The 27,835-nt window shown below is 41.4% G+C and overlaps 1 protein-coding gene across 1 annotated transcript in view; it reads right to left on the bottom strand.

The window, feature by feature from the left end:
* Window positions 1-1,688: 1,688 nt before the first annotated feature.
* Window positions 1,689-27,835, bottom strand: part of PRTG (protogenin) — a gene marked incomplete at its 5' end in the record, with an annotated part of 76,888 nt that continues 50,741 nt past the window's right edge. The window contains 9 exon segments of the mRNA XM_084213631.1: window positions 1,689-2,495; window positions 3,578-3,682; window positions 4,653-4,818; window positions 5,756-5,876; window positions 6,409-6,591; window positions 10,199-10,369; window positions 11,132-11,259; window positions 12,875-13,061; window positions 13,610-13,705. Coding sequence (XP_084069757.1) covers window positions 2,124-2,495; window positions 3,578-3,682; window positions 4,653-4,818; window positions 5,756-5,876; window positions 6,409-6,591; window positions 10,199-10,369; window positions 11,132-11,259; window positions 12,875-13,061; window positions 13,610-13,705 — 1,529 coding nt within the window. The 3' untranslated portion in view covers window positions 1,689-2,123.

Raw genomic sequence — 27,835 nt, 5'->3', positions numbered from 1 at the left:
CTACTACAATCAAGTCCTATAGGCTTTTGTTAGTTACTACTTATTCAATAAATGTATTCAGCTCTTCAAACCTAGAGGTTTTTAACTAGTTTAATTCCTTTTGGATAATATGTGGCTTCCTTTTCCTCCACAGAAAAGTCTTTGGTACAAGATCATTCTTCAAGCATTTGAATGGCCACTGGTGAGTGTGTACTGTGTGCTTCAGGACTGGCAACAGCTCCAGGGGAAAGAACTCCAGGAACCAGAGCCCGATTCCTCAGCACAATCCAACCATGAGAGTAGGGCTTGCCCAAAACTTCTGACCGCCTACTGATACTGAGGAGCAACACAGGAGGTGACATCAGCCTGGCACACCTGGAGGTGACATCTCAGTCCCAGTAATGTCAGTGGGAGTTCTGACAGACTTAAATAGAGCCAGGAGTTCCTATGGTTGATTTCTCACATCATTATATTTTAAACAAATTTTAAAAGTAAAAACATATGCCTAATTTTTTTTCTTTTTCTTTCTTTCTTTCCTACTTTTTTTTAAGTAGAACAGGGAAAGAGGAGGAGTGAGAAGAGGACTGGATATAGATACAGGCAAGTTTATAACATTGGATGATTCCAGCCTCCTCTCTGTCTCTCGCTCTCTCCTATTAAAACACAAAATGATACCCTGTCAGTTTGCTCCACGTTTCCGTGAGGCAGCTTAAAAGTAACAGACTGTTCCCTGAGTACAGGAAAAAACAACAACAACAAAATCCAAAAAAACACTAGAATCATTTTTAAAGGAGGTAGTATAAAACAGGAATTGCATGGGTTCGAGGCAGTAGCAGTACTCACCTCTTTCAACAGACTCTTCAACTCAAGCTCTGGCTTTTTTATTTCTCATGGTAGCCTATCAGAGTTTTAGATTGACATATAGGTAAAGTCACTCCCTGAGCTAAAATTCCTGGCTAATAGCACACTAGGTGAAGGCAAGGAGCAGGTTTGCTTCCTAACAACAGTTCAGAGAAATACTACAAGCACTGCTTGTCAGCACTCAAAGATGGGTAAAAATGAACTATAAACTCATGTTACAGCTTATTTAAAAGATCTAAGAAGCATTTAAGGCATCTTTCTGTACTCCAAAGGAACTTTACGAATGCTAAAAAGGAATAAGGCAAATCAGTAATTTCATAATATATAATGCAAGGCACCACTGCTAAGAAGTACTGTGATACTGGAATACTCAGTGTTGTTATCTATTCCATAACTCTCAGGCAAAGCCAAGCTGTTTGAAAATGCTGAGTACTTCTTCATTTTGCTATGATTTTTAGCCTTAACTGTGAATACAGGGGCAATATCTGTCACACTGTGGGAAATCCAGCATGTCCCAGAGCCCCAAGGGTACAGCATATATGCTGCCAGCAGCTGCTGGCACAGGGTTCTGAGGAAAGGCACTGTCCTAGGCTTACTGAGGGTCTAAGAAATCAAGAGGTACAAAAGATTTCATGTGGCTGTATATGTGGAAGTCACAGTTCTCCCAGTTTCTAACATACTCTGTGTCAACCACATGAAATCATAACATTTTATACTCTGAGGTTTCCTTCTTTTTAAAGACAGAGCTTCAGCTAAACAATCTTGTCCACCAACCTATACAACTCCCTGATCACTGAGTACATACATGCACAAGCACACACGCACGCACACACACACTCTCTCTCTCTCTCCACACCACTTGGGGTGGGGAACGAAAACAAAAACCCCAAAATAAAACAACACTACTAGGAAGTATCATCAGTTCCATAGCTGAGACCAACTAGAACACAAATGAGGTAAAGCAGTCGTCATTCAGAGTTCGCCTCTCGGCAAACTGAGGTAGATAGTCAGCAAAAGGGCCAACAGCCTTCCCTTTGCTCCAGTGACGTATTTTTAACCTTCGGCAGAAATCTTCACTCCTTTCACATTTTTTGACCACTGAACATTCAAAATGAGTGAGCTTTAAAAAAACAAACCAAACCATAGGAAAAAAAAAAAAAAACAACAACCCCAACATTCAACTGAGCTACGGATCACCTGCTAGGTCAGCCAGGCTTTCCACAACGCGACTTTGGCTCCCTGTTCATTGTCCTTCGAACAGACACGGGCTGCGAACGCGGGGCTCAGTTGGGCGCGGCGGGGAGGCTCTGCAGCGGCCGGGGGGCAGCGGCCGGCGGCAGCCCCGGGGCCTCCCCGCAGCCGCCGCTGCCCCGAGGGCTCCCCGCGGCCGAGTCCCGGCCGGCCAGAGGGCTGCTGCCCGGAGGGGTGGCACCGGGCACGGAGGAGAGGTGAATCTCATCGTTGGACTCGTGCGAAAAGCGGCCGGAGTCGCCGGTCTCGTGGCTGCCCTCGCTGTTGGCCGAATGCTCCGTGTCGGCCGCCGCGCCGAAGGGCAGCGGGAAGCCGGGCTGCGGAACGGGGCAGCCGGGGGAGCCGGCCCGGCCCAGCAGCACGGCGGGGCCCGGCTGGTACAGGCACACGAACCTCCGCTGCGGCTGCACAAGAGCACAGGGAAAAGAGCCTCAGAAAAGCTGAGCCATAACTGGAATTTTTTACTGCATTTCCTAGCTCCTCTTCCAACAGAATGATTATTTTTAAACTCCTCTAGGAAAGCCCTGAGAGAAGCAATCTCAAGTCTTGCACATACTTTTCCACAGTAGATGAAACAATCCTTCTAGATAAGCATGGCTAATAAAAAATTATTTTGTTGGAGAGTAGTGAAGAGTATTTTAAAAACACACTTGGTAGAGCTCCCTCCCATCCCCTCATGCATATTCTTCAAGCATTACTCCTTAGGCAACAGAAAAAATTTTCCATATAGAGGCATCAGAAATAAACAGTTGTTTATAGAAATAGTTTTCAATACGATTTTACAACATGGATATCAAGACTTTCTAATTCTTAAACACACAGGAGCACAATACAAGTTAAAATGCAATGAAGAATGGTTATATGCTCCATAGGCATGAATTTGCATCGCAATGTTCCAGATTTGGTTTAACACTTCAGTTTTAAACTGCTCTTTTTTCTCAGCCAAATAACAAATACATCCAGACCAACAATTTCAGAAGCCAGACAGTTCTCAATTTTCTCAGTACTGTGGGTATATCATCTAGTTTCCCCTCTTTGTTTCTCTTCAGCCAAAAAAAAATTTAGCTGCCAGAGTAGGAAAGGATTCTATTTTAATATTATTTTTGTTTGTAAATGCATATTTAATTTGTGTTTATATTTATAGAGTCTCTACAGAAGTAGTTCATGCAGTGCAAAGTACACAGAAATCCTTCTGTTTTCAGATACAAAGGAAAAGGCAAGTAAGCAATCAGTTAACAGTAGAGTTACAGTGTCTGCCAATGGTAAAGAGTCACAGTGTCCTGACAACAATATCTGTCAGAAAATGGAATTTCTGTCAGACTTTAGTATGGTGAGATAGAACACATCAACCTTACACAATTGAAATGTACCAATTAATACTAAGACCACTAAACATGTTTTTCCATGAACAGAAAACTATGTATCTTCCTTTGCAAAGAGGGTATTACAGTAAAGACTGTGCATCTCTTCCCATTAAAGCAATTACCTCTTCAGCCTTTGCCTTCTTAGCATCTTGGAAGAACAACCACCTTTTCTTGCCATTAGTCTTTGTGACAGGCCCATAGCTGTTAATAATCAGATCAGATCCTCCCTACAACAGAGGAAAATGCAGACATTTATTTTAATAAAGTAAATTTCTAAGAGACTTGAAAATATTTTTCTATTCCTACCTATTGGTTCCATACTGAAAATGAAGACAAATGAAGCCTCAGTAGTGAGTCACATTTTCTGTACCAGTGGTCTGGTACATCTCTGCTCAAGACAAGTCAAGAGCAGACCCACTAAATCTGGCAAGGCCCAAAGCCGCACTACTGCAGGCACACAGCAAAATATTCCAGCTCCTGCTCCAGTACTTAGAATGAGGCCATTCCTGCCAGTGTCTGTGCTCTGCTGGGTCCATTTCCATGCCTCAGCTCCTCAGCTCTCACACACCTCCTCAGGGAGCAGCTGCACTCATGTTTGCAGTGTGAACAGAATGAGCCTGAGCACAGCATGTGGAAGGAAGGCCACTGTGGTGGTGTCCCACTGGACTCCTGGACTGAAGGTTCTGCACATCCATTGGTACTTTCTGCCATCCAGGCTAATTTATAATGTGACTGAGTATGAGTTTATAAACTGCAACATTGTCTTACCAGTAAATATAGGGAAAAATAATACTTTTCTGAACACCTGCTTAGTGCCATAGTTGACTAGACTGTGCACAGGCACTGACTGAGCCAGGTGCTGACAGGAACTCTCACTTTTCTCATGGGACCAGCAGAGGCCACAGAGCAGCCCTGAGTCTGTGGAGCCTTTATCCTTTGATGCTGTGCCAGGGCCAAACTCTGCAATCTGCAGAGCACAGTTGAAGACAAGTGTACTCAACCAGATCTCCAGCTGACCTTGCAGATAAGTCTTGAAAATTTCAGCCTGGATTGCCAACTTTGTGCTTGTCCCATTAGTAAAACAGCCTCCTGGAGGTTCATAGGATATATATTTTACTTTTGATAAGAACTCTGATATTATAACAATGAATTCTAAAGAAAGATTTCTGACCTGGGAGTTAGCAAAACTCACAGTACCTTAGCATCAATGAAGCTGTTTCCCACTATCATTGGCAATAAGGATTCTTCATTCTCTGCAATTCCTTCAATATTCTTCTCCACCTCATTAGGACTGGCTAATGAGATGCTGGTATGTGACAGCTGGTCAGTGCTTTGCTGCACAGCCTTAGGAGCAGATGCTTTCCTACACAGTGTTAAGGAGGAATAAAATTGACCCACAGGAATACAATATAAAAAAAAATCAAGGATAAACTTCAAAGCTATTATTAATCAAGTAATCCCGGTATATTCTTGGTATTAACATTTTGTTATATGATACTCCTAACTCACATGGAATTTAAATTTTATTGCTTGTGATAAAAATAACATCTGCTTCCAGTTAATCATACACAGTAGGCTACAAGCTTATGTGCAGACAGGAATTGTCATGATTATTGTCATAATATTACTTGGAGGAAGTAACCACTAATGACATTAAGACCTTTCCACCATACTACACAGAGACTGTCTCCCAGTCCATATTTTTTCCTGCCTGTAAGCTAAAAAGCCCTTGTACTGGAAAACACTTTAAGTGAGTTTTTTAATTCATTATTTCAAGTTACTTATATTTGTTCTGATCCCAAAGTTTTGGGCAGAGTCACTGGGCCAGTTTATACCCTTTAGCAGCTGATGACAGACATAGATGGTGGCTTGCACCACTGCATCATGGATCTGCTTTAAAATCTGCATCATGGAACTCCTTTATGTCAGAGTTCCTCTTGTCCAGCAGCACCAGGGGGCTTAAAACCTTGCCAGCCAGGTGTGGGCAGGCTGGAGGGCTCAGCAGGAGGAGCAGATGATGAGCAGCAGCATGCTTATCTGACCCAAAACAGGGGCTCAGCTGCAAACATGCCTCATACTGAGTTGTCAAAGCACCACCACTGACTCAGTGGCTTCTTCCTCCTTCCCCTGAGAGAGAGCTCAGGTAGAGTAGGATGTGCCAACAAAGTACTTTGTTTCCAGCACTGGTAGAAACAGGTGAAGAGAGAGTACTTCAGAGAACTTAGCACTCCTGGAGGAGAAGGCATGTCCAAGAGCGAGTGCAATGAAAAAGAGCTCAGTCTTTGAGAACAAAAACATACCTGGCTTTACTGCGATAAATTAAGATCAGGATGCAGATAAGGATGCAGGTCAAGGCTATGCAAACCCCAACAACAATGCCAGTCATTGATTTCTGGTCCAGATGGTAATAGTCAGAATAAGCTGTATCAAAAAGGAACACAGAAAGGCTCAGTAAATAAGAAGAGTTAACCCCTGCTCCCTGTCAGGAAATTAATAGGGTTACAGTTACAACCACAGAGACAAATGCTTCCTTCTAATGAGATTTCCAGGCCTTCTCTGTCATACATTTTTATACCTTTGAAAATAAAACTTGTAGACCAGAGGAGTGTCTGGTCAGTGCAGTCCTGGGAGGGGAGGAAGAGGACAGACCCAGAGCTACTGGTACAGATAAAGAACTAAAAGGAAATGTCTTAGAAGACTGGCTGCAAATTTACTGATGTAAAATTCAAACCAGTTATGTATTCTTATTTGAAAGGCAAACTTTCCATTTCTGAGCAAGAGAATTAGACCAGTTCTGAGTTGAACTGAGAGAAAAAATCCAAAATTGTTTCATTTAGAAGAAGAAAATGCTACACTATTAGGACTTCCTCGCATAAAACAGAATGGTTTAAAACAAATAGGGATCTTTTCTCCCCAGTACTTGTGACAGAGTAATCAAAACACTGCTCCTGACCTGTGGAATCTCCAGAATCCAAGCGTTTAGGTCTCTGGTTAGACTCTGATGTCTCCTTTGGCAGGACAGCAAATTCCACTGCATTTGAGAAGGGTCCTTCTCCCACTTCATTGGAGGCTGCTATTTTAACCAAGTAGATGTTTCCGGCTACAAGGTTTTCCAGCAAAGCCATAGTCATTGCTCCTAGGAAAAGATACAATAAACAGTTCCAGTTTGACAAAATTTTGGGGAAAGACTCAGATTTAGACATTGGGACCTACACTTTTTTCCCAATAGCACCTCTAAATCTTGCTTGAGGATTGTGATCACTTTGATACCCTCTACCCTGCATATACAAGCTACAGCTTGAACACTGGACTTGCCTTCTCATCCCTGGTTTCCTTTCTCTCCATTCTATTTGAACATAGGACACTGTGAAGTGCCAGTATAGTTCAAAACCAAGATTCAAGTATTGGCTGTGGCACACAGCACTCCAACCCTAAATCTAGCGCAGCTGCATTTCAGTGTGACAGTCTTTATGTTGTGATCCCATCTGCAATGAGATGCACCCAGCATTAACCAGACTCTCGGGCAGAGAAACCAGAACATCAAACCTCTCTCATACAGAGCACATGTGCCTCTCCTCCACCTACTGCACCATGAATGTGAATGAAAATTGACATAACAAAAGAATCCAGGTTCAGTTTATCGAATTTCAGGTCTGGTTAAATGAACAGGAAGCTCTGCAAGAGTACCTTATACACGATTTTAAAATAAAATTAAACCCTATTTAGACCTGTGTAGGCTTCCTTGATTACTGTGCATCTAAGCTGTGCTACTAAGAATATTACAGAAAATGTCTTTTTCGTATGCTAGGGATTCATTTCTTAAAGTCCCTGAAGGCAGGAAAAAAGATTAAGAACATAAATAGGATTCACTAGCATTGTCCTTAGACAGGCAAAACTCCTATCAAAGTCAATGAGAGCTTTGCCTGCCCAGGGACTGCAACTACTGCTTAGAATTCCAATTCATTTCTAAAACGCTTGTGTTTCTTGCTACCACAGGAATATGCTGCTTTTATTTCCCTACAGTGGCAGTTACAGCACTAAATCTATCTCTTTGCTTTCACATATTCCATTTACTTTCTCAGATTGAAGTCAAAATTTTAACTTTTTAAATCAGTTTGAGAAGTCCAAATTTATAGCATCATGGGAGCCTATAAAATACAAGGTTGTTTTGTTGACAGAAAAGATTATACATTTGGCAAAAAGGAAGCTACTTCAAAAGCTGTTTCAGTTCTTCTATAAAAAAAGCCCATTAGCTGAAAGCATTTGAAGTAAATGTGAGGTATCTGTAACCAAAGGAGCTGTAATATTTAGCACCAGCAAGGGTGAAAGGTCACATTTCAATATCACAGGCTCCTTGCCACCAGCTCCTTTCCAATCTGCTGCATTGCTAAAGCAAGGGAGCACTTGGAACTGATTTACTGCACACCAAGTGTGCAAGGGCTGTAACTTCTGATCCACTTGAAGAGAGCTCGGGAAAAAGGGGGAGGTGACTGGAACATAACTCACACCATCAATCAGCACCAAAATGCAGTTATATTTTCTGGTTTTGCCAGGCCTAACACAAGCTCAGTCCAATTAGGGGGTGGATTGGGAGAAAATTTCCTGTATGAACTAAAGCCCATGCTAGGACTTTTAAAAGTGGCAGGGTTGGTTTGAGATTGTTTGGTTTGGTGATTGTTTAAATTTTTTTTTTAAATTTGAGGGGATTTCTGGAGGTATGAGAATGGAATGGAGTCAAGATTTCACAAATCTTCTGCATCAAGTTTAGCATCAAGAAGAAAGTTTAGCATCAAGACAAAACAATGCTATTTATTGCATAGGGTTAACTGATCTAATCAGAATAAATGCATTAAAAAACCCAAACCCAGATTCTATCTCAAATTACCTATGAAAGGACTGTCACAGGACCAATCAGGGTACAGGCCCAATTTTATCTCTACATACTAATTTCCTTTCACAGACCTTTTCATCTATACTTTAACTAAGAGCATAACAGATTGGCCTAGTGTGTCAAGATGCCTGAATTCCACACCATGCCTCAAACCCCAATATATCTGTCAAAATGCAAAATTTGTGGCTCTAACATTGATGGACACAGTAATACACTGAGATTTATAGCTCTCCATTTGCTCATTCCCTCCAACACTTTCAGTATGGGAACACATGAAAATGTTTACTGTTATTGCCATGCTGCCATCTGAAATCTCTGGTGAAATACTACCAGAGATGCTGCTCAGTTTCACAGGCATGACTGAGCTGAACAATGCATCTGAAAGCAATTCAGCCACTTTGCTGCATGCAGCAAAGACAGTGTATCATCAACAGAATGACAAGATTTAGTCTTCAAGTATAAGCTCTCTGTGAATTTAAATCTGCTGGGGTTTTTACTGAGTAAAAAATAACAGTAAATTTGTCTTTTAATATAACAATATCACTGTTTCTTCCAACAATTTAGTTGGACAACTTTATTAAAATTACTGTTTTGCTGAACAATTTTAATAGTGAAAACCCATGGGCTCAATCTTCCCCTGCAGTTAGACCTGACTGATATTTCAGAGTAGTTATTTGTCACAAATTTAGTTTAATAGTCCTTTTTCTGCTACTCTTCATAGCTGCCCATTCTCTTTGAGGCCAGCCTGACAAACTCCATTGTGCTACAGCAGACAAAGTGGCACTGCCACCTTTCAGAGGGCCTGTTGGTCCTTTGCCCTCTCTTCAGGAGCAGCATGAAGAACAACAGCTCTGAACTAGAACAGCTCACTCTCCGTGATGGTGAAATGAATTATCCTCTGTGAGAGCATAGTCATCAAGTTTTTAGAATTATCTCCACAGAAGATTTACAGCCTCACTCTCTGCTGACAGCTAAGTTTCCAGCCAGGTAACAAAACAGAACAACAAAACAGTAACTCTTCCAGGGCAATGCTCCTAAATAGGCTACTCAAGCACATGACTTTACCCTGTAACACTGAGCTTTCCTCTCAGGTTTAAGACATTAGTAGAACATTATCTATTCTGAACTACCCCTGTCTATTTTGACTATCAACAGAACAATAAATGCCTTTTAATTTTTTTCTGGCTACAGCAGAAATCTGTTCTTGATTCAGCTCTTCAAATCCCAGCTCTCCGTATTATTCAGAAAAGTACCTACAAAAATTTATACTATGTCTACATTTAATCACAGAGATGTGACTGCAGTTCACATCAGCATACCCAAGGTACTGTGAGATTAGCTGGGGCTCAGCAGTAAAATAGAGGCAGAGAGTTAAATTGAATTTGCAGAGTGATTTACTGGGAGTAGGAGAAAGTTCATTAAGCAAACTGAGCTAACTGGATTGGCAGTGATCGACAGAAACTATAAACCCACACAGCCACATTTCAACATCTCAGAGACTTCAGATTTGAAAGAGGCCATTTACAAAATGAAACCATCACAATCATGGTTACAACAAAACTAAGATGGATGTAATTGGATTTACAAGACATTTTGGTTTACATGCACACACTGAACTCCAAAGCAACACAGAGAGCCCCTTCTCCCCTCACCTTCTGAATATGCACTTGTTTTTTAATACAACTTCCCATGGCAATGATTCTAAATTATTTGGAACTTTCATGTGAACATTTACATAAATTTATTTCATAATTCATAGCAGTAGTGTAGTCCAAGGTTGCTGAAAGTAACAAAGCATCTTATAAGCAGCATCAGTGTTTATGCAGTTCATAGGTTGATGATTTTAGTTTACCTTCTCTGTGCAACACTTGCCATTCCCCAGCAATCCAAGCCTTCCTGGATGCATAGAGGATAGTGTACCGTGTGACAACTGTTTCAGGACCATCAGGTGGCTTCCAGGAAACCAAAGCAGTATTATCCTCTATCAAAGTCACCTTCACTCCTACTGGAGGGCCAGATGGTGCTGTGAGAACAGTAACACAATGCTATTAGGCTAACCCAATTTACATGCAATTAAATTGCTCAGAAAGGAACTGATGTGCAGTCCTAATGGCTACTGCTACATCCCAGACACCACATTGAAACAAGCACATACTGCTCCTCAGAGACACTCTCCTGTTACCTCTGAGCCAGACAATAGCTTAGAATCTGTAAAAGCAAGTTTTGTATTTTTCCCTCATCTCCAGAAAGAAACAGTTACTGACAACCTCCCACTTCATTATCCTGTGAACAAGTACCTCCCAAACACTGCTTTGGTGAGAACGTGGAACTGCAGGTGTGGATTTTCCCCTACCAAGCTGACAGTAAATCAAAGCAGCAGCTAAGGCAGCAGATGTGTAATATTCTTACAGTTTCCAAAACTTCTGGGGTTTAAAATATGTTTTCATAAATGCCTATAAATCAGCCACACCTCTTCAATATATACATATTTTAAGGTTTTTATTCAAGGTATTTCTAGTCAGTTGCCTCTAGTAGTGATAGCATCACACTTTATACAAAAATCTATGCTGATTTAGGGTGGATTTTGAAAAATAATTTCACAGTTCCAAAGCAGGGATTTATCTGCTAGCATTTTTCTATCTCTCACCAAGAAGAGCCCTGTCTGTGTCTCAGAGGAAAGGATTTCCCTCTCCTACACACAGCCTAAAATTAATAAGCACTTTTTCAGGCTGTTTTGTTTACAAAATGTTCCTAGAACCCTAGGGTCCCCCTCCTGGTTCCTTACCTTCAGGGAGGGTAGTGTGGTAGACTACAGGACTCCAAGGACTGGAGAGCTGGTCCACGTGCAGTCGAACTGCAAATTCATACATGGTTTTTGGCTCAAGACCTTGAACTAACATGTGAGTCTCTGACCTGGACAGATGAAGGAATAAAATGTATTAAACAGCAGCAGTTGACTTGAAGATCCCCAAATCATATGTCTCAGTCACAGGAGCAGATTCCCATGTCAGTTCCACACAGGACAAACCAGTCCAAGTGCAGACACGTGGCACACCTGTGCTGCCTTCCTGGACGTGCAATTGCACCAGCCCTGGAGCTCTCAGGAGGATGCTGTATCTGCTGTCAATTGATGTGAGCTCAGCTTTTTATAAATGTTATTGAACAGCTGATGCACAAAGAGTATTATTGGCTGGATCACCAGCAGGTATCCCAAACTCAGCTCTTTCCACACTTGTCCATAGGACACTGTTCTTCAAGCTGGAGTTACAAACTGCAAGCAGTCACAGCTGACAAGGCACGTGGACCTGCTTCCCAGTTCACACACAGAGGCTGTACAGGCAACATCCTTTCCACTTATGGCCTCCACACCTCATGTTTAGGGGATGAGTATGAATGCTCCTTACTGATCTGGTAGCAATATTTAGTAATATATTAATTGCAGAATTGATTCTATTTATTATAATACTGCAGTTTACAATTTGATCACAAAGTCAGTTGTACACATTTTACTTTACTTTGATTCTGGGGCAGAGGGAAGTCTTTCATATATGCCAGGGTTAATTCTGGATGATAATACTCCATCAAGATTAAATCTCAATTTAAAATGGTCTTACTCTACAGATATTGCTTTATTAAATCTCATTTAGTATTTTCATCTTCTGTACTGCAGGGGCAGTAACCAGTACTTGCAATAGCCTCATCCAATCACAGAAAGCAGCACTCATTGCTATGCTCCACATGGCACACTAAGAACTTTACATGGTGATTATACTGTGTCTAATCATTAAGCCGGGAGTTATACAGCAGCAGATGTGTTCTTGGAAGAGAAAACCATGAATATAAGGATGGAAACTATTTATCCTTTAAGACAGCATTTTTCTTATTTAGAGGCTTGAGTAAACTGAAGTTCTGAGGGAGCTACACACATGGATTCCCTCAGCAGCCCCACAGCCCCCAGCACAGAGCGAAGTGTTCTGCTCCCACACCACCTGGGCAGAGGCTGAACAGCAACCCAAGGCAGGCTTCCTTCCCTGTTCAGCCATTCTGTGCCTCACACACTGCTCCTCTGCAGAGCAAGCAATCCTAGTCAGCTTTCCCCTGGCAGGGGAACATGGCATTCCCACAATGAAATCCTCAACCCCTCAAAAATTCTCATTTTCGGTCTTAAAATCAGACACTGGACTAAGTCCCATCTTTGCCCAGACAACCTACCTATAAAACAGGTGTGGTCTTTTGTATAGTTGAAAAAGAGCTTAGAATTAAATTCAACCTAGACAGCTAAAAAGACATTAAACAGTCAAAGAGCTAGCCCAATGACCCAACACTACCAAGGATCACTGGTAGAGAATGATGCTGTTCTACAAAAAATCTTAAAAAACCCCTAGCAGCCAATGTGCAAACCCCACAGTCCTCTGAGAGAAATAAAAGTTGTTGCTAATAAAAGAAAATTAAAAGAGAACAGGAAGAGCAGGAAGTGAGTGGGAAGGATGTGGAAGTGGCCATCCAGGAGTGCAGCAGCTGCACTCACGTCTGCAGGTAGAGGACCAGGGAGGCGTTCTGCAGCCCCACGGGGTTGCAGCGCACGGTGTAGTTGATGAGCTGGGCAGAGGTGAAGGCAGGCTTGCCCCAGTGCAGGTAGATGGACGAGGAGGTGTTGGCTTTGGCATAGAGGTGGTGAGGAGGCGGTGGCGGTGGCACCATGCGGTCACGGACAGCTGCAGAAATAGAACAGGAGCAGGAGTTCATAACTGCACTGTGTGCAGATGCTGGTGTCAGGAAGAGGTCTGAGCCCACGGTTTAGATACAAATCTTCCCTAACCCAGCACTACCTGCTATTCAGACCCAGGAATCTGGTTAAAGCTATTAGAGATTCCTCCTAACCCAATACATGTCCATATCATTTCTGCACTTCTTTACTCAAAATTCCACTCATTTACTCAAAAATGAAATCAAAACTATCAACAGAGACAAGAAAAAGAGATAAATCTCTCATAAGATACAGATACATCATGTTAGATGATGCAGATAGTTCAGCAAGGGAAGGAAATGTGCTCGGGCTGTCTTCTTTCTTCAACTGTGCTCCAGGAACACAGGACTGTCTCAGTTGCAGGATGACTAAGGCAGTATTTGTCACTGATATGATCTTTCTTGTTCTCTGTTTTACACAGAATTAATTGATTATTCAAAAGTTAAAAACACAGAGCTGCTGGGACCCTGAAACATCTCAGCTCTCAATAAATTCTTCATGCATCTAAACACTTACAGACACATCCTGGAGTGCTGACTGTTTGGTCAGCCTGATAACCTTCTTCCATACTGTTGTATGCCAGCAGCCTCACATGATACTTTCTTCTAGGATCTGCAGAAAAAGCAAAGGAATAATTAAGCTCAAGAAAAAAAAAGAAAAAAAAGAAAGAAAAAAATATATATAGATTTGGACTTCTACAGATAGTGAGACAAATTGATGCTCTTGAAAGCTTGTTTCAAAACTTGTGTGCTAATAGCAGCGGACTGATGGACAGGCCGGATACCTGGAAGCCTGTCTTTTTCTCCTGCCCTTCGAATTCCCCCAGTTCTTTGCTCAGAACCAGTCAGTTATCTCCCAATCTCACTTGCAACAGCCTAAAGCAAAGGTTTGCAACAGAATCAATGGGGTAGGACAAATACCACCTTTCTATCTGTCACAAAGCCACACCTTCACAGCTACAGAGCTAGATTTAACAGTAGGATTCAGCATACTGCTTTCAGACCTTTAATAAAGATTTGTTAAAACAAACAGCAGGAGGTCCACAGAGACCAACATTTGTTTCTGCATGCACAAGCGGCAAGGAAGCAGGGCAGCCAAGGCAATGGCAGGACTGCACCCAGCAAAGAAATGGGAAATGTTTTGGTTCCAGGCTGCGAAGGAGATAAACTGTGAAACAACAGGGATTGTTAATAACGCTTTGACTAGGAAATTCTGCCTCCATATGTTTTCTTGAAAGCTGGTTCTGGCAGTCCTAGAGGGACACCATTCCCAGCTGGAAGGATCTCCCTATTCCCTTTCTCTGCCCACACCTTTGGGTGCCCACATTTCAGTTTGCCGTTTCTCTGTTCTGTTGATGACATGCTGGCCTTGATCCAAGTGAAAAATTGCTACAGAGGAATGAGTTAGGAAGGGCCCTGGAGCTCTCCAAGTGGTGATGGTGTGGGGCACCCACAGGAAGCCAAGTGCAGGCTCCAGGGTGGCTGCTCTGCTTCCTGCAGCTGCTCCCTTGCAACTGCATTTGCAACCAACCCCTTGCACACAACAGTGATTTGCAGGGTGGCAGCGTTTGCTACCAACTCATATGAGCTAAACTTCACCCCAGGACTAATGTAGGCACTGGGATATTCTCCTCTTCTGATGACATGAACCTATTGCTTTTAATTAGGATTTTTGGGAGTTTCAGATGTTATATAACTGTGCTGATCTTGCTCATGTCTTTTTTCTTTGCCCTAAGATACCATAATATTGTCCCTTCTCAAAATAAGCTCTTCCCTTTCTCCTTTTAGCTGAGATTTGATGTGGCCTCTCATGAAATGAACAGGAACACAAAGTCCTGACATTCCTTGACCAGGAATAGGACTGTTGTTTCCATCAGATCATTGGCTCCCTCTGCAGTCACTGCACCAGCAACACCATCTGAAGGAAATGACTGGATGCTTCTGGAAACGTGGCCGAGTAAATTCCTAATAATGCCCTTTATAAAATCTTTTAGTATTTATTTTGAAATAGACATTTTTTGTGCTGCAGTTATCCATATCAGCTGTAAATGAGATATCACTGGGTAGAGTTAACATCTCTATGTATTTTATGGGTTTTTTTGAAAGGTTATTTTACCAAAATCCAAATATAGGTGCAAAAGCAAAAGGGCTCCTGTATTTGGATTATTGTATTTGAAGTATTTCTTTGATGTGTTTGACCTTAATGGTAGAATAGGCAAGAGAGGGCATTCCCATTTTTTGAAGACTTTAACATCACTAGAAGGCAATGTAAATAACAAAATGTAGAAGGAAAAAAAAAAGAAAAAAACGTGGTTTTTTAAACTAGAGTAAAATTCTCATTTGCTTTGAAGGTTTTTTTTCACTTTACAATAGCACTTTTACAACAGATGACATCAGCTGTTCCTAGGCAACAAATTACAAATCAGAAAAAAGGAGATGGATACAAACACACAGAATACTCTTAAGCATGTGATAAAAGAAAATATGGAATTCTAATATTGAAAATTCAGAAAAATAGTAAGATGTATGTAAGAAATTGCAATCTTTTTAAAAATTTGTAAAAACGCAAGGTAAATTTAAGAACGTTTGGCCCAACCAAAAGGATGAATGATAAAAATCTTTCAAAAGTTCCAAGTGATTTGAATACACCAAAATCAAGGGTGCCTTGCTGAGGAATATTACAGCATGCATCTCAGAAAAGCAGAAACACCTTCCCAGGCTCTCAGCCTGAGGTAGGAGCACACACATTAGCGCGCACCAAGGATTCAAAAACAAAGCCAGAATTTGACTCAGAGGTCATCGGGACACCTTGAGCGCCTCGCTGGGCCCACGCTCCGGAGGCTGCTATTAACAAGCGCCTGTGCCAGCCGTGCTCAGCAGAGCCCGGGGCCGGGCAGGGCTGAGCCCGGAGCCCGCGGTGCCCCCTGGCCGCGGTTCCTGCCCCTCCTCCCGCTGCCCCCGCCGCATTTCCGCAGGACACAGCGTGACAGGCACGGCCATGCATCCATCATCCTGCCGAGCACCTTCAAAAACTCCCTGCCCTTTGAAAGTGCTCACCCAGAACTGATCATCTTCACTGTGAAATGAGGGATAGCCGAGCTCTAGTGCCCTGCTGAGCTGAATGAGGAGCCTGTGAGGTCTGTTTATCCTCACCGCATTTTTTTAAACTGAATTCTTCATTAACACTTGATTGAGGAGAAAAGGAAGAATAATGGGATGTGGAAGAAAGCAAAAAAAAAAAAAAAAAATCTAACTCCCACAAAAGAAATTCAAATGTCTTTGAGAAAAACATGTTCTTAAAATCTTACTTTAACTATACTCAACACTTTACACGTAGAAGAAGCACAACGTTGAATGATATTCTTCTTACTCCTGTATAACACAAGAAGTTTCAAGCATAATTATCTTTATTTAGAGAAACCTTTTTAAAAGTAAACTAGTCTGTACCATCTGAAAAACAGGGTTATTTCCACTTCATGATATCACATTTAATTGGTAGCAGGACCATTTCAAGCCAAAAGCAATGCCAGAATTTTTAAGCTGTCACACATTAGGGCATCTAGGGTTAAACCCATCTGCTGGTTTCTAGAACTGAAATAGCAACTGGGGAGGGAGGAGTAACTTCTGTACTGGCCTAAGAAAGCCTAAATGCTACAGTCATCTAAAATGAGAATAGAAAAGAATCAAAGGCAGTGTACTGAGCAGCAATAGAAATTGATGTGAAACTTGCTTCACAGAGTACACACATAAGGTAAGGAAAGAGCAGATCAAAGCACCACCAAGATGCAGATCCATGTTGGCAGTTCTTTTCACCATGTGCCAAACACAGTAACCAAAGCTCTGCCAAAGCCCTGCCTCAGTTCCAACACTTATTTGCTCACTATTTGTTTTATGAGGTGGTGGGAAATATTTTTTGTCTGAAGTAGCCTTTGTTTAGAATATTTTTTTACAGTTTTACATTTCATTTTCAGGCTGATTATATGATTTACTGCTCAGTGGCAATCCCAACACACACCTGGCACAAGCACTTTCATCTCACAGTTCACCAGCTGGATCAAACACTCAAAGCCAGACACATCCATAGAGAGAAAGCAAACTTCAGGAGCTTTATCTTTAACCAGCACAGGTATCTTGAGTAGTTTACACATAAATCATTGATAAAAGACTGGGGATAGCATGGCCACCTGGGGACTGGCAATCTGAAATCCAGGGTGTACCATCCATGCACAGGGTCCTGCTCATAACAGACCCAGGAGGAACACATCCCTCCACAGAACATCACAGCTCTTCAGGAACAAAGCAGGTGCAGGGATTTACTCAGCCTGCTCAACATAAATTCAGCTTGAGTAAAAAAAAAAAACCACACATCAATATTTCATCTCTGCTTTTTCAAAACTTCTCTAAATAACAGGTAACACTGAATTGTTGCAATTAATTCTCTTGCAATTGCCAGCATTTGTGTGGAGGTTGAAGGCTTGTTCCCAGTCCTAAAGTGAACAGGAACAATTTTGTAGGCTATTTACCAACTGGCAGAATTTTTTATAGTTAATTTGTTTCTGTTAAATATCATTTGGGGGGTTTTGTGCTGTTGGTATTAGATTGTGTTAAAATTGTCACAGCACCTAGAGGTCTTTAATAGGCATTTTTATTGTTATTACTTAAATCAGCTGGTGGAAAGGACAAAAAATCTTCACTGTACAACTCAGGGGGTTGGCAGTGATGCTGATAGTAACACACTAAAGCTAATTCATAAATTTTATTACAAGAGTGCCTCTGGAACACACAGAGATTGACTTAAAAGACATCACAGAGTGGATGTGATAAGTTGGAGTAGCTTTACACAGTTCAAGGGATCTGCTGCACACACCTTTTTCGTGTAACCAAAACCTATCAGCATTAAGAACACATGAATAACACTTCCATCAGAGGCACAACTTTTGCTTCTGGTAACAATATTCCTATAAAATAAGAGTAGGAAAAAGTATCTTATGTCTACTGTTTATGCCTTATTTTGATTAAACTCAAAAATCAAAACAGATACTGTCCCAAAAATCACTGGTTTGCAATTTATGTTGGCTCAGCCTCATCTTCCTATGGCAGTTGCTGTAGGTAGGTCACTGCTCCCTGGTGATATTCCTCTGGAAGCCCAAATCCTGTCCTTCACTCTCCCATAAACATTTGTAGTGAGCCCTGCAGATCCAGCCTGGTAGGTCTTTCAGCAGACAGACACATGGGGGAGCCTTGCCTTCATTTTGTGAGGCTATGAATGGGTTCTACACCTCAGAGTAAAACTAGAGGAAAGTTAAATACTGCAGGTATGAGCAAAAAAATTAAGTTGAAGTACAATTTAAAATATAGATTGCAACTTTGAAAAACTTAAAACTTTACAGTAGCTGAATTTCAGTAAGAATTCAGATGACAATGATTTATTGGTGTATTTCACTGTCTTACTCCATCCCTGATAAATAATCTTAGAGATTATATTTAGCTTGTCAGAAAGCAGACAGGAAGGTCACAGCAGATACACATTCTTCAAGAAAAGTTCTACAGTGCATTCAGATGTTCCAGCCTGGTTTAGTTAGAACTCATTTTATTTCCCAGCATGGAGGGAGAGCCACAGCTGTTTATCTGTCTGGATGTGAGAAACTGCAAAAATATCACAAAGAATTGAGACTTGGCTTACTAGCAGTTCTGTTGCTCTACACTTCATTGGAAAATCTATGGTTTATTGCACCAGCTTGAAATTATTCAGCAATTTTTACTCTTGCCATCAGCCTTGCTTCTACGTAAATCTTCTATTTCTCTTTCAGGAAGGGGAAAACTTGCAACTACAAACCAGCTGCCAGTCAGAAATATTCACATTCAGATACTCCCATTTTCTTTTCCAACACTTAAGATTTTAGTACAGATTCAACATTCAGAGCCTAGTTTTGAAAGCCTGGGATGGTATAAATGGTCTAGTAAATATATACACAGTGGCAGGCAGAAGAAACTAGAGGTTCTCTGCTTTGAAGGCATTCCCAAGTGATAAAGGTGGCACGGGGAGGGGAAGGCTCATTCCATCTGGCAGAGTTATAGCTCACGGCAGCCAGGTGGTGTCCTCATGCACTTCCAATGGACACAGCTGGAAAAACGGGAGGCACCAAAGATTAAATGCCTGTATTTGCACTTAAACCACTAAAACCAGAAACGTGCTTCTAATCACTTTGCAGCTGGTGAAGCACTTTATAATGCAGCTTCCTCATTCTTAAATTACCAAGATTGCACAGACCAAAGTTTTAGAAAAACTTACTAAGAAAAATAAAGTCACTTCCACATTCACAGGAACAAAAAATCCCTTTTCAATATTGTATTACATTATTAAAACTCTCTAAGACTTAAAGCAGCATGACACTAACAACACAGCCAATGAAAAATCCTCATCAATGTAGAGTTCCATCCTCCCTTCTCAAAAGAGCACAGAGAAATACAAATGTCCTGATTACACATTAACACTATCTTCAAATCAGGTTATCCCATTCAGATTTTGATAATTTGTTTTCATACGATTCTTCTGTCCTAGGTAAATTTACAGCATTAAAGGTAAGTATAAAACCTGTAACAGCAGGTTTTTATATATTGTACACATGAGGCACACTCTGGGTAACTGCTCATTCAGCTGAAGCTTTGATTGAATACAAAATCAGGAGTCCTAAACCAAAAGTGTTAAAAAGTGTTTGATGATATCAACACAGCCAAAATTTTGGCTTTTTGGCAAATGCTTCAGAGAAAGCATCTGTTTACAAGCTACTTAGCCAAGGTTACAAGAGAGTGTAATCTTGCAGCCCCTAAAAGCCCTGTCATTGTTTCTTTCAGCTGCTGCATGTTTGTGAAGCTCTGAAGGCCTTGAAAGGAGCCAGAGCAGAGCCAACAGGTCAGGGCTAGATAAAATTAAGAAAGAATCCGAGGTCAGACCATGAAAGAACTTCTTTTTTTTTTTCCACCCCTCCAGAACAGTGAGTCCACCTCCAGCAGCCTTTCATTCAGTCCTGATAAGAAGAGACAGCACCCCACAATCTGGATTTCAGACATTTTAAGTCCTCTTTGCAGGGAGGAAAAGATAGGGAAGATGAAAGAAAACGGACATTTTACTATCATTTACTGTTGAAACGCACTTTCATGCCTGTTTTGGACATCCCTGTTCTCAACAATTTAAAAGGCAAATATTGATAAAAATTAAATTACTGGGGCTCGCATTTATAAAATAATTGGTACAGCACTAAATTTCTAGAGAAAAAAAAGGTTTGGTGTCTTGATGTTTTAAGCTGAGTTCAGTGACTAAAAACTTAGAAACAACTTCTTAAGCTACAGACAGTATGGTAATTCTCACAGTTAAGGAAGGAGATAAGAAAATATTTCGACTTTTTTCTAGCTTGCATACAAAATTTAAAATAATACTTTCTCTTCCTTTCAGTTAAAAGTATCAAACCCACAGTGGACTGAAAAAATAGTTGTTCTAAGGAAAAAACTTCCGTGTCCAAATGTCCATTTTTAATTTAATCTTTTGTGCTGCTGGATTTTTTGTGTAACCTACAGGTCCTTTGTTGGGTAGAGATCTGGCTGGAGAGCTCATTGGTCTGGTTTGCCAGGGTGACTGTGCTGCCCCCAAGCCCATCCCTCCAACACAATAAACTCCAGATAATTATTCAAAGAAGAGGCCAGCAGCATGGGCTGCTCTGACATGGGGTCACGGCCTCTGACACCGAATCTGGGACTAGCCAAAGTCTGCTCCAAGCAACAGAGGTCCAGGGGAATTATTAAGGGGGAAGGGTGGGAAAGGAAGAGCACTGAGAAATAGTACCCTTAAAAATGTACTTTTGAAGCAAACTAATGTAAATACAGCAGAAACTTATTAGGAAAATAAGCAAATACATTTCAAATGTAGCATAGGAAAAGGACAGAGGAAAGTGCATCAAGCCAAGCACAAACCCAGAGCTGGGAGGCAGGAGGATGATACAGACTCAGGTCTGTTCTTCTCTAGAGCAGGTATTCCCTCTCAGATTTTCAGTACTGGATTTTATTGCACTTTTCTAAAAAAATGCCCTTTTACCTTATTTGTACATATCATCAAACAATTAAACACAGTTAAGCAACCATATTCTAGTACATTTTTTTAAAACTTGCTGAAGCTCTAGATATGCAATTTCTAAGCATTATTACTGGCTACAAATAATAATATTTAATTTCTTTTATTTTAAATGAGTTGGAATTGCAATTGGTTACACAACTGAATTGATCAAATTTTAAATAACAACCTTTTAATATCACATTAAAATAGTTGGATAGTTACAAATTTGATAATTTGTAATAGTAATAGGTACTATAGGTAAATGACATATAAAATACTGGTAATTTGTAACTATCAAATAGGTAATTTGATAGTTACAAATGACCAATATTTTATATGTCATGACTTGTTTTTCAATTTAAAGGTAACTTTAAACATTTAGCTAGAACAAAGACTGCCTGTGATACTCATGTTTTCCTTTGCAAACCAAATAACTGAAGCAGAAACTAAGCAATTTGTTCTTTGTACAACATTGTAAAAGTTTATTTTGGTAGAAACTGGAACATATGACACATGTGAATTGATCCAGCTAAACAGTCTGTCTTTCCAGGGCTTTGGATGGCTCTGGCTTATTTGTCTAAATCTGAAAAGGGTCTGTATCCCTTTTGTAGCTTTGTGCTATCCCCTCCGAGGGCCCCAGGACAAACAACACCTCACACCCCCTTGCAGTAAAAACATCACCTCTCCTACTGCCCACCAGCAGCAGCAGCTTCATACACAAACTGCTGGGGGAGGGCTGGCAGGGCAGGATGAGCTCCCAGCACACAGCATTTCAGCCTTTGGGGCCCACAGAAATAAGAACTACCTAAAGCTCTCTAATCTTTTTAAAATAAGTGAAGCAAATCTCAAGGATTTTAAGTTTTCTCGATTTCCTCACGGGTGTAGGACATTCCCACCATGCCTGTAGATCTGCCATCAGTCCCTGTGTTTCTCCTGCATTTCAGAGAGCTGTTCCATTGCACAAGCAAAGAGCCCTCTTCCAATATTATTCTAACAATGCTCTCTAAACCAGCAGACACCCTTATGTTAACTAGCCTGGCTCACCGTTTTCAAAGTGAGCCCTCAAAAGCTAACTTGAAAGCAATACCAGAGGCCTGGACAAACACCTAATTTTGATCTTTTGTGCTCTTCTTTTCTTCTAAGAGACCTTTTCTTTTGTTGCTGCCCAGTGGAAAGCACATAGCTCATTGGTCCTGCTTTGAAAGATGAGAGCACTGGCCCTGAGTCCACCCCTCGGAGCACAATCACTTTAATGGAATTATGTAGAGAGGCCATCTCTGCCAGAAGAAAGGCAGGGCGAGGGGGGAGGGAGAGTGTCCGAAGGAGTCAGCAGAGCTGTAATTACCCCAGTTACTAACACACACATGTCCGCTGAGAATTCATGCAGTGATCCAAACAGGATGTGCCACCCCACACAACAGGTTCCCTTACACACAGCAGTGCACAAGTGACAGAACACTGCCAGTGAATCAAACATTACTGCAGTGGCTCAGGAAAAGGGGAAAGGAACAACCCACACAGAAATGCTGCTACAAAACAGGAGCATGCTAAAAAGGTCTTTTCTGTAAGATGCAAGAGGCTGGAAAGATGATCTCCCCAGTAGAGACCGACACTTCTGGGTTGCAGACAGGAAAATGTTTAGACAATTTGCCTGGCCTTCATGCTAAGAGGAATGTTTCCAGAAGATACACCTAAACACACTTCAATAAGCACTATACCAAATTTGGTTTAACATTTGTTTAGGTACCAAAATCTATCATACATATGCACTGACTGCCTGACATCCAGCATCACCTTACAAACAACACATTTGCACACGATGACAAAGGCAATCTGTTCACAGTGCCCAAACTTCCCCCTGGAGCTATCATATAAATTTTCTTTCAGAACCAACATTTTCTGCTGGTCTGTCATGGACTCCCCGTGCCATTTTGACCCTTTTGTGCAGCAGAATGAAAACACTATCTATCATTACTTGCACCACAGTGACTTTGTAGGAGGTGCACGATTTCATTGCAAAAACATCTGTGGTCTGGTGACTCAGATCTCAGGCTTTAAGATCTGTGCTGCTGCAAGCATGACTGCAAGATGCAAAAGTTTCAGGCAGGGCAACTAAAAATCAGTGGCTCTTTTCCACCTTCAGAGGGTAACAAGGAACTGCACTAAAACACATTCCACTTGTTAGGTGTCAAACAAGTCCATTGTGACAGTAAAACAAACAAGTTACATGTGAGGGGAAACCACCACTGTATTTTTCTTAAGGCAAATTTTGGCTGCATGGGCTCTATCCAGCTGCATCTACAATTAGGGCCCAACCTTCAGCAGGATGTTGTTATTGCAGGTGTCACAGGCCCTGTTCTGCTCACACAGGGCTCCCTCCCACTGCAAGGACATCAGCCAGCCAAGGGGCACTGCAGGACACACAGACAGCCACCTGCACTGTGTCCATGGCCCTGGGGGCATGCACAGTTGTGTGGGCACTGAGCTATTATCATACAGACTGTCTGCACAGGTAAATACAGCAGCCTCTTAAGGAAGCTCAAAATTTGGCACTCATTGGTTGAATACAGGAGAAGGGAGTCAAACTAACCCAGACAGCTGACAAATTTTATAGTGAAATTGCTAAACTGGCCCATTTGTCATGAGCTGCCAGCCAGACTGATACATTTACAGCTAATATTACAACTTTCATACTTAATTTGCTGAAGTTAAATCCAGGTGCATTAAAAAAACCCCACAACTACAAAAGGGGTGGCATTGAGCTTTCTCTATCACACTACTTTTTATAAAAATTATTCATTGAAAATCCATCACATAATGCTAAATATTTTCCAATTACACATGTTAGTAAAGCAGGAAGCAGGGAAGACAGCTAACAGTACTTGTAAAGAGTTCATCTCAAATGCCTTAGCTCAGCATGTAATTCAACCTGAAGTGTGATGGCCTGAGGACACAGGGCTCTGTTTCCTCAGCTGTGAAATGCATTGCAGGATCTCTCCCGTACATGAACATGTCTGTTACTTTTCCCTCCCTATCTTCTTAGAGGCTTCATTCCCTTCACTGTCTCTGAGCGTTTGCCCATCTTTGACATTTAGGAAGGGAATTAATTTTAATTGCATTTAGATTATGCTGAGCCACCTCTCTAATGGTTTGGCACAGCAGTGTTATTTTTACCCTTTACATTTCCATACAGCACATCCCAAACTTCTAAAATATGCCCTAAAGAAAATTTCCAGTTGTAATGACAATAGAAATATCCAGGACCCTCCTCGGCTCTAATATTCTCCACTGTTACATCCAATGGTACACTGGCAGAAACTATTCATAATGAGTTCTGTGCTAAGAGTTTGCACAGAAACATTTATTAAAAGAACACAGTAAGCGACAGCTTGTCACCAGGCAGTGAAGCTTGACATACTACATACTTACACTCATTTTTGAGTGCTTTCAGAATGCTGAAAATACCTATCTAGAAGGCCAGGACAACCTGCTTCTCTGTAAAAATTATAACAACTTTTCATCTCCTTACTGATTCCTCCCAAAACAGTATTTCAATGACATCTTGTGTTCATCTCTTTCCAGGCCAAGACTCTGCTTTCTAAGACAATTTATCAGGAGGATTACTCAGTCTATATTAGTGGCAGCAGCTGCACAAGTTAATGATGTTGTTGCCTTTAGTTAAATAGATGTTAATGGTTTATTTGAAGACTATTTAATTAAGACCAAGTTTCTGAAACACCAACTCTTGAAAGCACCACAGACAAATCTTGCAGGTGGTGTAAAAGAGGTCAACATGTGCAACCTGAATTTGGACCTAACGCTCTCAGGTGCTCAAATCCTTTACTCAGTGAACTGTGGCCTGAGTACCCTTCTACAAACATGCTTAATGTCCACACAAAGAAGCATCTAAACAAGAAGAGTAGCCTAAAGATTTCAGGCTTCCTCAAAGTTTTGAAAATCTTTTGCTCTTCTGGCTGACAACACAACTTATATTTATTTTACACTTTGTGGTATTTCATAAAGACAAAAGTGTATCTTTCCCCACATGGAAATGGGTTACAATATTATATGTTTTTAATACAGATAGCATTTACTACAGGTCAAAACTATTGTACTTTAAAAGATAACAATAACAACATAGGAAAGAAAGTATACCTCTGCAGAAACTGCAGCAGAATTTTAATTACTGTGCCCTTTTCTTCATGAAAGTTTCTTATATTTGTAAAGTGTTTTCCATAATTATATACATGGAATTTGTTCTGGTTTAAATTTTTCCTTCAAAATGTTTAACTTTTTTCTTTTTAATACACAAAATCGTTTTTGTAGGAAGCAATGCTACTGTTGTCCAGATGTTTGACCATAGACAAGTTACAATGTAAATCTTCTGCCTTACCTACTGTATTATTTAATAGCTTTGTGAAGAACAAGCATTTAATACCTGTCAAACGTATTAACAAACTGAAAGGTACAGAGCAAATGAGGAGGATACAATTAATAATGGAAGTTATTTTTGTTAACTTTTCTTATGCATTCAAGATTTAAATTCTACCTATATCAATATCTGGACTGAAAAAAGGAGAAGAAAATTATCTTGATGTAATCCCTCTGCATATGAAGTTTATACAACACTTAGGAAGTGGAAAGCAGTCTGACTGATTGATTGCTTAAGTAAAATAAACAGACAGCTACTTAACTCTTAGCTAGCTATCTCCCTCTGTACAACTGAAAGGCTTTCCCATCATCAATTCAGTTTTACAAATGCTCTGTTGAGCCTGCAGTTTGATGAGCATTTGAAAGCAGCATTAGCTGTGCTGCTGCTGAAAGAAGCCAGCCTGCTCCCCTCACCCTTCAGCAGTCCCTGCTGCCTTCCTCTGCCACTTCCCATCCACCCCTGTGCCCCAACACAAGTGTCACAAGTGTGCAAGCACAGAGAGCAGCAGCACGAATTCACAGAGTACACAAGAAATGTGAGGTGTTTTCTTCCAAAAGTGCCACCTTTTGCTGCTTTATTGTGCTCTGAGCTGCACTTGGATGAATTCTGAGAGCTGAGCATCCCAAGGCAGCAGAGGGAGCCCTGGCAGCTGCTCAGGACTCAGCACAGCCATGAGTCTGCTTTGTTTTATCCAGCCTGGTGAAACTGTGACCCTCAAACCTTCACAAAAAAACTCCACTGATCCCAGAGCTATGAGTTTATTAATAAAAGACATTTCCCTCAAGGGGGAGCTGTTATCTAATAGACTGAATGCAATGCTGGAAAGCTGGATACTCACAGCTCAGTTCTGCCACTGACTGCAGGGATATCATTGTCACACAGCTTAAACCATCAGTACCTGAGCAGTCCATGAAAAGGACTCTTCTCTTCCTTGTGTTCCAGGTACCCCGTGTGTACCATGGGACAGTGAACACTCACTCACCTGTGAAACTCATGGGAATGCTCACAAACTGCTGGAAGAGCACAGCATGTGTTCTCAGCACAGACAGATGAACACATGTTACCAGCAAAGTGAAAATAAGAATAACTGCCTAAGGTGGATGCTCCAGGCAGAGCTGCCCTGCACAGGGGCACAAGAGACAGCACAGGCTCTGAGATCCCACTGGCAGGCTCCACCAGCAAGGGGGAAGCTGACCCTTGAGAGACAGATCTTCCAGCAGGGAGGCTCCAGGGAAAGGAGGTGTAGGCACTGCTGGGTCAGCTGGAGAGCCCTGCTCCCGTGCCTGCACTCCGAATCACACTCAGCAGCTCACTTTGCTGTCCTGCAACTTGACTGTGCTTGGTGCTTTTCTTCAGGTATTTGATTGGCTTGGAAGGCTTTTCCTTCAGATCTGGCTGTCAGTTCTGAAGGAGAAGGATGAACACCCCTGCCTATCTGACAGTGATATCAAACACAGCCCATGTGTGCCTGCCTACTCTGCCTGGATAGCACACAGACTTCATACATCCAAGCCACCTCTGAGAAAAGTTTTCCAGCATGAACAACTGCTAGGGAGTGCTACAGATGGAGATTTCTAAGGCAAGTGATTGTCACCAAGGCAACGAGGGCTGATGGGAAAGTGTGAGAGATTAAATAAAGGCAGGTGAGAAGCTGTAAGAAGGCAGCCAAGACATGAAGAAAGTAAAAAGCCAAATTAGGCCATTAGAAATTATCATGGAAATAACAATGAATACAAAGTACTAGCACAGTGAGAGGCACTTGTAATGGAGAAGTGCTGGGCTAGACTAAGACAAAGAGGATCAAAAAGATATCCTATTTTTCTCCCAACAGTCTCCATATACACATGCAAATATAGACACACACACACTGGGCTGGGCAGCAGGCTGTGAGCACAGCCCTCCCTGCACCTTGAATATACAAGGGAGAAAGTTGGTAAATGGACTAAAGGCACAGTAGTGCAACATCTGCCCATCTGTCGCTCTCTTCTCCCACATACACCATCCTATCTACCACCCCAAACCATCTCCAGTTCAACTACCTTTTAAAAAATCCACATTTTCAAGGTGTATTTGCATACAGGATTCTGTATTCTCCTCCTTTGTCTGAGTATCCAAAACTGTCACTTGTACAAAACCCCCAGCATGCACAACTGGATGCCACCAGAGGCAGAAAACTCAAGTCTTTCACAGATCTACCAAAGAGG

Source organism: Fringilla coelebs (genome assembly GCF_963513975.1).
Source record: "Fringilla coelebs genome assembly, chromosome: 12".
NCBI lineage: Eukaryota > Metazoa > Chordata > Aves > Passeriformes > Fringillidae > Fringilla > Fringilla coelebs.
Note: the sequence above shows the minus strand (reverse complement) of the source record. Positions and strands in the feature narration are given on the sequence as shown.